General features: G+C 36.3%; 1 protein-coding gene across 1 annotated transcript; it reads left to right on the forward strand.

Moving 5' to 3' along the window:
- The first annotated feature begins 204 nt into the window (after positions 1-204).
- LOC149193563 (uncharacterized) lies at positions 205-1,113 on the forward strand. The gene has a single exon (XM_089407358.1). The coding sequence runs from the start codon at positions 205-207 to the stop codon at positions 1,111-1,113; it is 909 nt and encodes a 302-aa protein (XP_089263484.1).
- The last annotated feature ends 14,807 nt before the right edge of the window (positions 1,114-15,920 follow it).

Below are 15,920 nucleotides of genomic sequence, written 5' to 3' on the forward strand. Positions count from 1 at the left end.
ATTTTTTTTGAAAGACACGAAAAAATGAGGGCGCAAAACAGATTTGCAAAGGACTATCATTATTGGAGAAATGTTGGTGGATTCTGGAGAATTCCCCAAGCTGACCAAGTTCTATAAAGCTCTTCCCCATGGTTCCTCATGAAGCTAATCTCATGGAATGTGCAAGGGCTTAACAGCCCTGCAAAACATAGAATGCTAAAAAACATGATTCAGCAAGAAAGGCCCTCACTAGTCTTTCTACAAGAAACCAAAGGCAATAGCACCGCACTGGAGAAAATTCTAAACAAAGTTTGGACAGGTTGTCGCTCAGTCTCTGTGGATGCATCAGGTGCTTCTGGAGGGCTGGCAATCTTATGGAACCCTCAAATCCTCTCCCTTCAAGATTTCCATGCCTCTCACTTCTTCATTTCAACTACCTTCCACCTCATAGGTACCAACATCCATGGTCTTCTCACTAATGTGTATTTTCCTCAAGATCTTCAAAAAAAGCTGGATTTGCTAAACTCTCTCATAGCTCTCAGCTCTGGCAGAAGCCATCCCCTATGGATAAGTGGTGGTGACTACAACATTATTACGGCACTGGAGGAAAAATCTGGAGGCCGAGCAAGACTGGAAGGAGACAGCATTGGCTTTAAAGACTTCATATCTAGGAATCAGCTCATGGATCTTCAAACCTCAAACGGTATGTTTACTTGGACCAACAAACGAAGAGGATCTCAGCACATAGCCTCTAGACTTGATCGTTTCCTCCTATCGGATAATGCCATTCATCTAGGCAGAGATTTCCACGCTTCCATTCTGCCTCAAGCAGGCTCAGATCACTGGCCTATAATGCTTCAGTGGTCACGTCCAGAGTCAAAGAGAAATAGACCTTTCCGCTTCGAATCCTTCTGGTTCTCCCATCCTAACTTCAAAGATGTGGTAATAGCTGCCTGGAAATCCTTCACTCCCCCTGCAGGAGCCAAGATGTTTCAATTTCAACAAAAGTTAAAATACCTTAAGCAAGTGCTGAAAACTTGGAATCGCACTCAGTTTGGCAACATATTCGATCAAAGGAAAGCGCTGGAGCAGCAAATGAATACGCTGCAACAATGTATCATATCAGAGGGTTGAAAGGAGGAATATGCACTACAAGAGCAGATTCTCCTAAATCAGATTGAAACACGCAGGCAGCAAGAAGAGACTCTCTGGCAACAAAAATCCAGGATCAGATGGCTCAAGGACGGGGAGAAAAATACTAAGTTCTTTCACAGGTCAACCATTCAAAGGAGAATGCACAACAACATCGCCTTCATCAACAATCAACAAGGGGAGCACCTGGAGGTGCATGAAGACATAGTACAGGAATTCCAAGAATACTTTCAAGACACTCTTAGAGAACCGTCGGGTAGCAGAAATCAAGCCATACAAAATATAGTGCAGCACATTCCTAAAATCATTAATGAGGATCACAACAATAGGCTTCTCCAGCCTATCTCTTTGTAGGAAGTGGAGGATGCAATGGCCCAACTCAAGGATGGTAAGGCGCCCGGTCCTGATGGATTCACAGCCAACTTCTTTCATGCTTTCTGGGAGCTTATCAAAATAGAGGTCTGGGAGCTAGTGGATGAATCTCGGTCAATGCATTGGGTTCTTCCTTCCCTAAATACGACCTTCATAGCACTCGTTCCTAAAGTGGAAGAATCCAAGACTCCTGAAAAATATAGACCAATTGCATTATGCAATGTCATCTATAAGCTTATATCTAAAGTAGTGGCGAACAGACTCAAACCTCTTCTCCCTCTCCTCATCTCACCAGATCAGGCAAGGTATGTAGAAGGGTGCAAGATTCTGGATGGCATCATTCTCTCCCACGAAGTGATTCACTCACTCAAGATATTGAAAAAACCAAGTATCATTCTCAAACTAGATCTCTCTGAATCTTTCGACAAACCCAGCTGGACCTATATCAAACACATCTTACTAGCATTCATCTTCAATGCTACCTGGACACGATGGATCATGAATCTCATTTCCTCCCCCTGCTTCCCCATCCTTCTCAATGGATCCCCCTCCCCTCCTTTTTAACCTTCTCGGGGTATTCTTTAAGGATATCCTCTTTCCCCATTCATTTTTGTTCTCATGGCTGAAGGGTTAAGACGCCTTCTTCATTCTGCCTCTTCTTCACACTCCTTAAATTGCATTTCATTGCACGGCCAATCCCTTATCACTCACCAATAATTTGTCGATGATAATATGATTTTTGGCTACCCATCAGTAAAAGAAGCCTCTGCCTTTAAACTCCTGCTCAATGTTTTTTTAGAAGCCTCTGGCACTACCATCAATGCCTACAGATCCCAGCTCTTTTTCTTCCACACTCCCATTCTCACTCAGAGGAACATAGCTAGGATTCTGGGTTTTTCTATAGCCAAGCTTACGTCGAAATATCTAGGAGCTCCCCTATTTGACTCTGCTATCAAACATGCCTCTTGGAGGACCCTCCTTGACAACTTAGAAACCAGGCTCTCTTCCTAGACTTTCCGCTCCCTCAACATTGCTAGCAGGATCATCCTCATCAAATCTATTCTTCAAGCCATGCCTCTGTATCTGTTCTCAATTTTAGCTGCCCCGAAATGGGTTCTTAGGAATATTCACAATCTTCAAAGAAATTTCCTTTGGGGCTCATCAGGCCACAACAAAAAATGGGCCCTGGTCAAATGGACGGAAGTTTGTCTTCCGAAATCAGCAGGGGGACTAGGCCTGAGGGATCCCCTACACAGCAACAACATCATGGGTGTGCGCATATGGTGGAATTGGATCTCTAAACCACACACTCCCTGGGGTCGTCTCTGGTAGGCCAAATATGCTCCAGGAAGTTCAAAAGAGGAGTTAATCTGTTTCAGTCCAACCACTCCTGGCTTGCTAATTTGGAATGCTGCCAAGATACATAGTTCTTTTGTTGAAGCACACAGGTTCTAGGAAATTCACTTAGGCACCACTGCAAGATTTTGATAAGATTCCTGGCAACAACTTCTCAAACTTGCCTCTCTCTTTAACAAACCCAAGTGGCAAGCAACCATGCAACAAAATGAACAAATCCATGTTCATCAATTCTGGCAACAACAATCTCCCCAAAGCTTTCATCTATGGAAACCGGCAAATACTTGGCAGGCCAATTGGTAGGAGGAAACCTATGATGAGATTGATCAAGAGCTCAATCTCAGGAAAATCAAACTCTCTGATCAAAAAGACCGCTTGAGATGGGGATATACTACCAAGGGTATGTTCACTACCAAGGAAGCATATCAAATCCTTCATCACCCCATTCAGATAATAAAAGATCAACTATGGGATCAAGTCTGGCAACCAAAAATATGGCCTAAGGTCTCCACATTCCTTTGGCTTCTCAGCAAAAAAAGGATCCTCACATGGGATAACTTACAAAAGCGAGGATTTATTGGGCCTTCTAGATGCTCCAACTGCAATCTTCACTCAGAGGACACTAATCATCTCTTGGACACTTGCCCTCTAGCAGCTCAAATGTGGGAGAGAACAGCACAGTGTAACAGAAGAATAGGCAGAAGAGAGGGAGATATCGTAAACACTATCAGAACCTGGCCATGGAAGCCTTTCCAAAGTCCTTTTCTCAACGCTCTCTGGAACCTCCTGCCGGGTTTCGTTTATTGGATAATCTAGAAGGAAAGAAATAGCAGGATCTTCAAAAATCACAGTTCACCTCTGGACACTCTTTGGCTTCTTCTCAAGTAGAATCTTCAAGAAACTCTAGCTCTCAGTCAATGGCAAGACTCAGACATGCCAGTCTCCCCTCAGGAACGCCTCATTCTTGCCAACTGGAATTTAGATCTCACCACTATAGATCTCATCAAGGCTAGTAATTCTATCCACTCTAAGTCTACACACTCTTGGTCTCCACTGACCATCCATCCCTACAAGCTGAACTTTGATGCAGTGGCTAAGGGAAATCTTGGGCTGGCTGGATATGGTGGCATCATCAGGAACATGGAGGGTTCTGTTCTGCATATGTATCACGGTTTGATGGGTCGAGACACCAACAACACAACCAATATTGAAGGTTTATGGCAAGGGTTAAGCACAACAGAAACAGAGAACCTGCTCCCTTTAGAGGTTGAAGGGGATTCTCAAATTCTCATAGAAGCTACCATCTAGATACAATCAGGATCCTAAGCTGCAAAGATAGCTTCGAGTTGGAGGCTTCTCAGTAGATTGGAACAAATTGAAGAATGTCTCAAAACTCCTCACAGCATTTCCTTCAAGCACATCCAGCGCACAGCTAACAAGGCTGCAGATAGACTAGCTAATCAAGGGGCCGATCAGCAGCTCCCCTTCTTCTCTGGTCTGTTGAACTATTCCAATGATCTACAACTCAAAAGCGACTGCACTCTTCTGGTGCAACAAGATCTATCCCTCCTGGATCCAGGTGTCTGACGGCAACATAGGTACGTGGCTAGCAGTTTGGATGGGCGCGTGGTTGATCTTCACCGCCACACATCCTCTCACGGCTCTGGTCATAACTCCTCCTCTGCTCTAGCTTAATGAGACTTTAATGATGCCAGTACATCCATTTACGCTGGTTAATTTCTTGATCATGGCGCTATCAACTTGCCATAATCGCGTTTATCCCCTCCGCTCTAGCTCCTCCTCCATTGCAGTTGTAGCGGTTTGTTCTCGGCCTCTCTCAGGAGTAAACCAGGCTTTGGTTCACTGGAGGAGCTTCTGGCTTTGCCCTCAAGCCATCCTCTGTTTCCCCTGCTCTTTTTCTTGCCACCCGCTTGCTGCCCTGAGCACTGAAGCCAAGTTAGTTTTTTTCCTTCATTGCTTCCTTCGTCTTCCAAGAAGCCCGGATCATCTCGCCCCTCCAGCTATGCCGAAACTGTGACAGCAGATGAGTTGCAGAAGGGGCAGCTCTCATGGGCAAATTGGGCACCAGGCTGCCTCCTCCACGACAGACTCTTCAACCTCCTGCCTGGACCTTCGCTCAGACAGGTACCCTGCTACTCGGAGTGGACGGGGTAGGGGCAGAGGATTACAGATAATAGCACCGAGCTCCTTCCAATCCATGACTAATGCCGCTCGGTTACGTTTCCCCTGCAGTCATGGCACTTCTTCCTTTATGGCCACGGTCACCATTGAGCTTAGCGAGCTCAATTCAGGTCAAGGGGTTGGTTCCCTCAGAGCGACTTCGGACAGGTTGGCAGAAGACAAACCAAGCCCCATCCAGACAAACCTCGATCAGAGAAAAGCTTCAAGCTCTGGCAAAGGCAAAGCTTCTCAAATCATGAAGAATCAGGCGGGCTCCTCTGATGACGAGGATGATTACAAGTATGGATTCCGCATCACCGAGGAGCCGCCTGATCCCTCTCCTGATGCTTAAACAGGTTGGTTCTTTCTGGTTTTCTTGGATTTCAGCTAGCTCGAGAAGGTTCACTCATCACTATCCTATATATGTCGAAAAATGCATTAGTTCATATTGCCAATTTTTCATACGAAAGGGGCATTCTGCCAGCCTTCAGTTTTCAGTTTCGGTCGCAGTCACAATTACCTCTGTTTTTAGTTATGGGTTGACGTGTAGCTAGTCACAGCTACCAAGTCTAGTTTTACTATTTTGGTTTTCATATAGCTCCGGTTTAATTCTTAATTCCAAGTACAACTATGGGGTTTTCTGTATTTTTTCCTTACTCATGAATAGGCTCTCTACAGTTCTTGAGGGCAATACTATACTGAATTTTTGCATACAGATATGCTATGCTTGTAATCATGCGCAATTTTGGGCTAGCTCTACGAGGTCAAGGCTTCGGTGTAAAATATTTTTGTATTAATATATAAGTAGTGTTATTCAAAAAAAGAAAAAAAAAGATTAATTTATTTTTAATTGGACTTAAAAATATTAAAAGTACAATAAGGTTTAAATAGTGTTTATAAAACTATCATTTCTATTATTAATAAAATAAATTTAAAATGGTCTTAATGAATGAAAGCTTAATATGCTTATGACGATATGTAACAATAGTCTTATGTTCTTCCAAATGGTTCTTGTTGAACTTTGTTATGAGAATTTAGCTAATGTACTTTGTTATGAGAATTTAGCTAATGTACACTAAAACGTTTTTTGCAAAATTGTAATGCAATAGAATTGCAATGCAATACAATTGTTAAAGAACAACAAACATAGTGCACGTATGAGTTTCAAATTTAGGTTTTGAGTTTTAAATTAAGGTTTAATTAAAAATAGGCCAATCACTTTCGAATTTAGGTTTTGAGTTTTAAATTAATGTTTAAATAAAAATAACCAGTGTACATACTTATCTTATAAGGCTCGAAGTAAACAACTCTTTGTTGTGAGTGATTGAAGATTTCTTTATAAAGAATACTTGACTTCTTTGAATGTTACAATAATAATACAATAATAATAGAATTAATAAATTTTATATTAAGAATATAGATATTAAAAAATAGTTAATTAAAATAATAAGCATTAAAAACCTATATTTATAAATAAAGATTAACATATTAAAACATAATTTCACCATATAATATTACCTAATATATTAAATCGCAATCAATAAATCTATTATCAATAAAATAAACTAAATAAAATGAGCTTAATAAATACACTCTATAAAATTAGATTTAATATTAATATATTAATATCTATAAATACAAATATTACAAATTTATTAACATATAAAAAATTATACATTATTAGAAATACTTTTAATATTAATAACAAATAGGATATAATATTAACATTAATAAAATTTAATTAATAAAATTTATGTATTATCGTTAATATTCATAAATAATATTCATAATAATTACATTCTAGACATTAATAATAAAATATAACATTTACAATACAAATATTCCATTAATGTTATTAATAATATGGTTAATATATTCTTAATAATTTGATATAATTATTATTTATGTAATCATATTACTGAATGCAATCATTTAATATATTTTGTAAACCAACGCAACTTGTTAATGTGACTAACACAATCATTAATGGTTAATTTTAATTGGTTATAATTGATCATTTTCAATCTTATTTAACACTAACTATTATAATAAGTCATAATTAATCATTTATTGATGTATAAAGCGACATGCAATATTAATAGTTTGATTATTAACTAATATTATTACATTAAAGCCCTAATATAAGTAATATAAATAACAACATATTTTTTTATATTAATCAATATAATATACATTAATATTAAAGTTAATATATTAATACTAGTATAATATATATTAATATTATTGTTGATATATTAATATTAGTATTATCATTAATGTTAATATTACTATTATTATTGATAATAAAGTGTGCCTTTTACTCTAAAATATGTGTTACAGTTTAAGTATCCATACCCATTAAAACATGTGTGTTACAACTTACACTATGCACATGAACTTATGTAGTTGAATTTTTGAGGCCATAGCTATACAACACCCTAAAATGGTTACTATGTAGATATATTGTAGATATATTCTAAAATCACCGTTGGAGCCTTAGAGGCATAAAATCACTGTTGGAGCCTTAGAGGCATAACTGTAACACTTAACTTTTCATTTCATGACATGTTTTAAATGACAAGTTTTAACTTTTAAATATGACAATGAAGGTTTTAATTTTTTAGTGTAATATTAGATTATAAAATAATGTAAATCATGGTAAACCGTAATGATTTTGTATTTAGTAAAAGGTCTACAATATTACATTGTTTTAATTTCATGATATGTTTTATGTTTTTAATGTTTTAATATGTAAGTGGGTAGGTTTTATAAAAAAAAATTGGGTTTGGTTTTAATATAATATAATATGTTTTATTATCAAATTTAGATTTAAGTTTGTTTTTAAGTTTAAAATTTTAGGTTATTATTATTATTACTAGGTTTAGGTTTTTCATGATTGTTTTGATTTTAATATTAGTATTAATAGTTAATCATTATCAAACCATGTTTAACTATTGTCAAAGTATGTGTGACTATGTTTGACAATCAACAGTCTTCAACTTTGGTCAAAGATAATTGCATATTATTATTGATTAATATTAATATTTGAACACAATCAACCACATTAGATAAATGTAATTGTAGTCAAGCCTTGATAGACAATGTTTAAATAATTGGCCATGATCAAACTTGGTCAACCATGTGTTGATCATATTTAGCAATATTCAAGTTGACGACATAGTCAAACATAGTCAACCTTTCAAAGGTCAACATAAACAACCATAGTCAACCATGTTCAATTGTAGTCAAACGATCATTAACCATAGTAAAAAAGTAGTTAGCGATGTTCGACAATAGTCACACGTTGTCGGCCATAGTCTAACCATGGTGATCACTATGGCTTACTATGATTGACCATAGTTATCTACAGTTACCATGGTCAACCGTTGTCAACCATAATTTACTGTATTTATCATGGTTGATGATACAAGTGGATATTGGCGGCCACCCTCCTATTCCACTTGGACACCCAACAATGTCTCTTTCAGTTTTTTAGTTTCCTTAATTGTAGCAAAATTTGCTATTTTTGGTATTTTTTCAGGTCCTAAACTTCTGGAGCCATTTTGAGGCCCTAAATGATTTTTTTAGGGGAAACTGGGAGACTGAAAACATCCGAAATGGGTATACCCATTTTATTTTGGCATCATCTTTGAGATCTTCAAAATGAGGTATTATCATAGCCAAACCAATATCCTATGCCAATGTTATGACCCCGAGAAGTTGATGTACCAATTTACCCCAATGGGGCCCACAATTTTAGCGTTTCATCTCCTAGGGCTAGGTTTTTGGACGTTTAGCATTTTCTTTTGTTTCTCAATAATAAATAGGTCTTCGAGCCTCATTGTAACATATTTCGGAGGCATGTAGCTGCCATATTTGTTCTTAGAGATAAGCTACCATCGCATGAGCTAGTTTATTTCCATTTTGTATGTAAGCATATTTCAATTCTTTGATATTAATGACATAAAGTTTTATTTCTATTTCATCTCTATGTTTATGTTTATATTTGTATTATGTCGTGTTTTGGCATAAGTGTGGATCTTCGTAACATGCACTAGGAGTAAAAGCACTCCTCCCTAGGACCACTACAAGCACATGTCATAGTCTAAGATGTTGAGTGGTTGTATTGAGGGATTCTTTCTTGGAGAGTGCAATACTTGGAGTTTGTTTTGAATTAGGACATGTTGAGGAGAATTAAAGCTTGGATCCTCTTTTAGAGAGCACAAAACCATGTCACAAGGAGTGCTTGAAATGTGGATCCTTAGCTTAAAGACCACACCACTTTGGAGGTGGCTTCCAACCACCACATGACACTTGTACATCTTCACTAAACTACCCTAATGTGGATATACCCTAATAAATTATATTAGGTTGTTGTGCACTTGATCCATTTTCTATTATTTTCCTAACTGACCTATCTTATAAAAGGGGGAGAGTGTCCTCATTCTCACAACTTAGTCACTAGATCATCCATATCTTCTTGATGTAATCATATTGTAGCCCCTTTTTTTGTAATGCAAGGGTTAAAGCTTGGGTGGATTATTGGGAACTAGGGTTTGTGTGAGATAAAATTAAGAGAAGTATCTGAGCACAAGCATTAACATGTTGCATGACCTAAGGCTTGTGAGATGAAACCTTAGAAAATAACTGGAGCACTTAATGCTAATGGAGCTTGTGTCATGCAAGTTTAGATAAATCTCGTTGAGGACTTTTTTAATGAGAGAAAATATTCCAATTTTGAGATTCTTCATGTGATTATAGATTGTAGTGGAACCTTTGATGCATCTAGGAGAGCTTGGTGAGATGCCTTGATAGCCTACAATATTGTTGGCCAAAAATTGTAGATGGTAAATGCTCTAGCTAGGATTTAGAAGGAGCTATATTGTCTTTGCTAGGGCACACTAGAAAGAAATGTTGTATAACATAGAATGTCTAAGGCATTTTATTTTATCTTCATTTATGTTGTAATATGAATTGTACCCTTGTTGTCTAAAATTGTGATGTATTTCTAAGGATTTCACCTACATTCTGATTTATAATAGAAAAATTAGGTATTTGGAAATTGAGAGTGACGTGATTTGGGGTGGGGGCAGTCGGTTCAAGCCACCATATGAGCTTTCAAAATCCCATGGAATCTCAGTATTCCTTGTATTAACCATGGTAAAACCATTAGCTTTTTCAACAATAGTTTTATCAAGATCACATTCATTCATTTGTAAATTTTACCATTTGACATCGAACAAAAATGTTTTGAAGGATTTAAAGTCACACTCAAATATATCTTGCAAATACTAGTATCTATTTTTAGAGACTTCTGGATGTATATCGCTTCTAGAGGAAACATTATTAACCTGAAATACTTTGAAAATCCTAATATTAGAAGTTTTCATCTTTTCATCCCTATTTTTTATGTGAAATTTGTGGCCATTACACCAACCTCGTAGTGTTTCAATTGTTTAATGTCGCACATTTAAAAAAGGTGTTCTCAATTGATAAAAATATTTATACCTAGAATTTATGCAAATTAAGAAAAAAATCACCAAATAAATCAATATAATATTTAAAAAAACTTAAATAGTATCGGGGGATATGCTTACTTATTTATCTTTTCAACAATTTTCCAAATCATTTTTCCTCTTTGTATTATTGGTATCTCTCACAAGTTCAACTTCATTGACCAATGTAACCACAACATGCCATGATAAGTTACCATCAGTTGATTCTTTCCACTGTTCAATCCACAACATCGTCCAATAAATGTTGTTAGCAATGTATAAATGTAATGCATCCCACTCTCATACATATATATTAAAATATTAAAAAATTCACAGAGGATTAGTTACCAAAGTATACCTTCATAAGACTGAAAATTCAATAAGTACAATGTAGATAAAAAAATGTCAAATGTGTTATAAATCTCCACCATCTTCTTACATGCCACATTCCTCATTCTACCTTTCCCCAATAGGGGCTCCCCTTAAGATGGTGTAGATTTAAATCAATAATTAAGATACAAATAGACATTCAAGTAATAAGCATTTATAACCTACAATTGGGGTTGAAAAAACTTCATGAAGTGAGGCATAGAGAGGTGCCTGCCACCCATTCGACCTTAATTATAGTTAACATTGGGTGGCATGACACCCCCCAACCATGAAAGCACATGTACATTTATTCTAAATCATGAGAGGAATTTTTATTACTTGCAACAGGATGATGGGGGTGGTAGTAGAGATGTTTGTTCAAGCATGGTGCCTATCGCTTTATGTTCTTGAACAAGGTATCAACTAAGCATTAATATGGGAAATATTGTTGGCATTATGATGTATGTGTTGTACTTGATGGCAACCCACTTATAGCAAGACAACTCACTTGTATATGGTAACGACATGAATCTACATAACTAGATGAATCTGTAGGAGAGATATCAGATGTAACCAAATGCATGGAAGTTGTGGTTATAGATGTGACAAAATGTAGGGCAGTTTGAAGGAATCATTTCAGAAGTAGTATGGAAAATTACAATATAACAAGTCTATTTAAAGGTAACAAGGCACTGGTACAGAAGAACAGGAAGATGGAACTAAGGTGTACTGATTAGAATAAAGAAGGTAAAGGAAAAGGTTGATGTAAAGCAGTTTAAGAAGTATACATAAGTCCACTTAGTCAAAAAATCGTATACATGCGGGTCCATAGAATAAAAAGCATGTATATGTATACACGCACTTTCACAGAAGGAAAAGCGTGTATGGGATGGAAAATCAAGGTTTTGATCCAAGGTATTGGTCCGAGGTATATGACTCAAGGTATTTGGTCTAAGGTATTGGTCTGAGATATTTGGTCGAAGGTATTGGTCGCAAGTGTTTTGGTCGAAGGTATTGAGAAAGGCCTAAAACTATATAAGGAGGAAAAGATCATTAGGCCAAGTGTGAAAGTAATGAATATCTTATGAGAGTGAAATCAAAAGCAAAAATGCATGTTATGGGTTTATGTTTCTTTTCTTGATCCGAGCTAAGGATAAACCTTAGTGGTTGATGGGGATGCGATCTAATGATGAATCAAGATGATGAGACCCAAAATGAATTATTATTATATGGTTTGATCATGGACAGTCTAGATTTGAATGCTAATGCATGATTTACACTGTAAAATGTTCTGATCTGGGTATGTCTGAAGTCGAGAGGTGCAACGAAGTTATGAAGTAAGTATTTACATATCTGTACGCCGGTTTGCTTTGATGAAGGTGCGTATACAAGTTGCTTTGACTCTTCCATGTAGCGTATGCAAAAGAAAAGCTTGATGTTTAAGGATGACTGATCTATCAGATCAATGCTGTTGGTTTATTGATGTCTATCAATGAAGTCTTCTTAGATTTGAATGTAAAACTGAACGAATAAGGAGTTTGATATTTGATATATTGATTGTATAAGTGAGAAGAAGTGATCTCTGTTGTTCCCTATGTAAATCTCTGTAAGTTGATAGTAGATGTTCAGTATATTGCTGGTTTGTACAGACTTGATTCAAAAATTTATGTTTGCAGTACCTTTGGAGCTATACACAGGTTAGAATAAGGGAAGTAGCATATACATATAGTTTGGGTTCAGCCATGTAGCATATACAGTCTGATGCATGGCTTTTGAGGTTACAATTGGTTCTGAATTATGATGCAAGTTTTTGGTTTTAGCGCAATGCTCTAGTGACAGTGATCTGATTGTTTTAGATTAACTGCATGTTGGTTGATGAAGTTTAAGTTTCTAAATTTTTTATGGGTTATTGATGAGTCAAGGTCTTCATATGTCTTGATATGTGCCAGGACAATCCAGTCTGAAAATTCATGAAACGTGGTCCCTGGTGGAAGAGTGGAGTTTTCTATAGGCTGGTACCTACGTACTAGCAAAACATATTGGCTAGTACAAGGGCTAGGCGGTTGCAAATCCCTTCCAGTAGAAGTTGTAGAATGAGATAAGGTTGTAACCTTCTGTAGGTAGAAGACTGCATACTGGTATGAATCTGCACCAGTACAAGATTGTAAACAGATTTTCGTATTATTAAAAGAAAACAGAGACGACAGCAGTAGGTGGTTTTCACCCACAATGGGTTTCCACCTTAAATCTTGGTGTTCATGTGTGTTGCTTTATTCTACTTTTACTGCACTATATAATAATTTACTGATGTACTGGTTTAAGATCAACACATGATAAATTGTCTAAATCACAAGTTCTCTAGATATACACTAGTTTGTCTAATCACAGTTGCATGTACATTCTAGTTCACTTCACTGATGTAGCGTATATAAATTTGTTTGAGAAATAAAATTATTGATCTGATAATACTGATTCACCCCCCCTGTCAGTATTATTTCCAACAATTGGTATCAGAGCAGGTCCTTCAGAAGAAGCCTGATCACCTAAAGGAAGATCCATGAAGATCAATAATCATGAAAGCATGGGATCCATCAGACCGCAAATCTTCGATGGGAGAAACTTTTCTTATTGGAAAATAAGAACCGCAGTCTATCTACAATGTCTTGGAACAGATGTCTCAAAAATTCTAGAAGGAGGATATAAATTTTCAACAGCAATTCCTATAGACATGACAGATAAAAAGTAATATGAAACCAATGCCAAAGCTGTCAATACTTTATTGGGAAGTTTGTCATAATCAGATTTTTTCAAAGTCATGTAGCTCAAATTAGCCAAAGAGATATGGGACAAAACCATTCAGAGCTTCGAAGGAGACTCTTAGGTAAAACTTGCTAAGCTTCAAACCCCTCAAAATTGAGTATGAAACTTTTAAGATGCATAGTCATGAGAGTATAGCTAGTTACTTCTTATGTATAGACGAGTTTGTTAATTGTATGAAGAATCTGGGTGAAGAAATAAAGGAAGTTACCTTAGTTGAGAAAATTTTGAGATCCTTGTTTGCTAAATTTGAATTAAAAGTGTTTGCCATAGAAGAAAAATAGGATCTACAAAATATCACTATGACACAGCTTCACGGAATCCTAACTGCTTTTAAGATGAGAAAAGGAGGTCCATCAAATATGAGAGAAGTCGCATTTAAAACTTCAGCGAAAGGAAAATAAAAGGAATAACACAATGAATCAAGACACATTTAAGATGAAGAAGATGAGGTAAATTTTTTCAAGCAGCTTCAACGGGTTTCTGGAAGGTTCAGAGGTCAATTACCTTTCAAATGCTTTGCTTGTGGTAGAATCAGTCATTATGCTGCCACATGTCCTCATAAAGATAGATATGAAAACGGGAAGGAATATGCAAACGGGAATAGGAAGAAAGTTGTGAATAGAAGGAGTTACTATGCTCATGAAGATAGAGATGGTTTATCTAATAGTGATGAAGATGAAACTGGTCAAGATTATAGACTTCTCATGGCTTATGATAGCAATGATTCTTGGGATAGTTTAGGAGAGGATAGTGATGGTTTATCTAATAGTGATGATTATAGACTTCTCATGGCTTTTGGGATGCTTTAGAAGAGGAATACTTTCATGAAGAAATCACTAAACTCAAAATCTGTTTAGAAGAAAGGAATATGATCATAGATACCTTGACATACCTACTTGCTGAAAAAGAAAAACACAAAGAAAAACTAGAATGTGAAATTGCGGGTCTAAGAAAATACCTTGAGAAAACAAAATCTCTCAATCTTAGTTTTGATAAAGGATCAAAAAATTTAAATGAAATTATCAAAGTCCAGCATTCTCCTCTAATAAAGATAGGTCTTGGATATACTAAAGAAGCATCTCAATAATAGAAACCATCAACCTGCACCAAAAACTATATTGATGCAGCAAAGACCAATAAACAGTATGATAATCATCAGTAAAGGCATAAAGTTGATCACCAAGTAATTCATACTCAATTTTCTCCAAGGATGAATACCAATAGAAGCCACAACCAACCTTAAGAAAATCATACTCAATTTTCTCCAAATATGAATATCAATAGAAACTACAATCGACAAGTAAATAGATTCGATAGTCATAGAAACTTCTTTAATGGGCAATGTTTTTCATGTCATAATTTTGGGCACTAAGCTGCTTAATGCATTTCTTACAAAACCATCATGACTAGAGAAGCATGAAATCAAAGGAATGTAATAGGGATTAAGAGAAGTTCCTATAATAACTTTTCTCCTCTTGAAAATGAAATTGAATGCTCAATTTGTAAAAACTTTGGTCATGAAGAATCTGAATGCAGGAGAAAATTTAGGCAAACACCTCAAAAGGAGCAAACGCCATTAAACCAAAATATATGGAGAAGGAAAGAATCTCAAACAGAAAGATGTGGTATAGCCTTGTATGTAGAAGGACAAGAAAAATAGTGGTACATTGGCAGTGGATGCTCCAAACATATGACAGGTGACAAAGAGAAACTTCACTCATATAATGCCTTAGAAAAAGAAAAGAATGTCTCATTTGGAAATGACACTCCAATTGTCATAAAAGGTAAAGGTTATGTTTTCTTGAAAGAAAAGGTTAAAGCTAGAAATGTTATGTATGTAGATGGTTTAAAGCATAACCCATTGAGCATCAGTCAAATGTGTGATCAAGGGAATGAAGTGGTGTTTCGATCAAATTGATGTGTTGTTCGTGAGCTTGATACAGGAGAGACTGTGATCAAAGGTACAAGAACTCCAAACAACTTATACATACTCAAAGGAGGAAAAAAATAGTGTTATCTAAGCAAAAATGATGAAAACTGGTTGTGGCATAGAAGATTTAGACATCTAAGCTTTTCTCAAATAAGAAAAGCATGCAGACTCAAGGTTGTTTGTGATCTTCTAGATATCAACATCCTAGAAAATCCAATATGCAAACCATGTCAAATCAGTAAGCAAACCAGAGTTCACTTCATGGA

This window comes from Pinus tabuliformis, chromosome 2_2 (genome assembly GCF_031772625.1).
Source record: "Pinus tabuliformis cultivar Carrire ecotype Pingquan chromosome 2_2, CPIR1, whole genome shotgun sequence".
Lineage (NCBI taxonomy): Eukaryota > Viridiplantae > Streptophyta > Pinopsida > Pinales > Pinaceae > Pinus > Pinus tabuliformis.

Bases quoted from the DNA above. Each gene is read 5' to 3' on its own strand.
- LOC149193563 (XM_089407358.1), top strand. From the start codon at position 205: ATGATTCAGCAAGAAAGGCCCTCACTAGTCTTTCTACAAGAAACCAAA.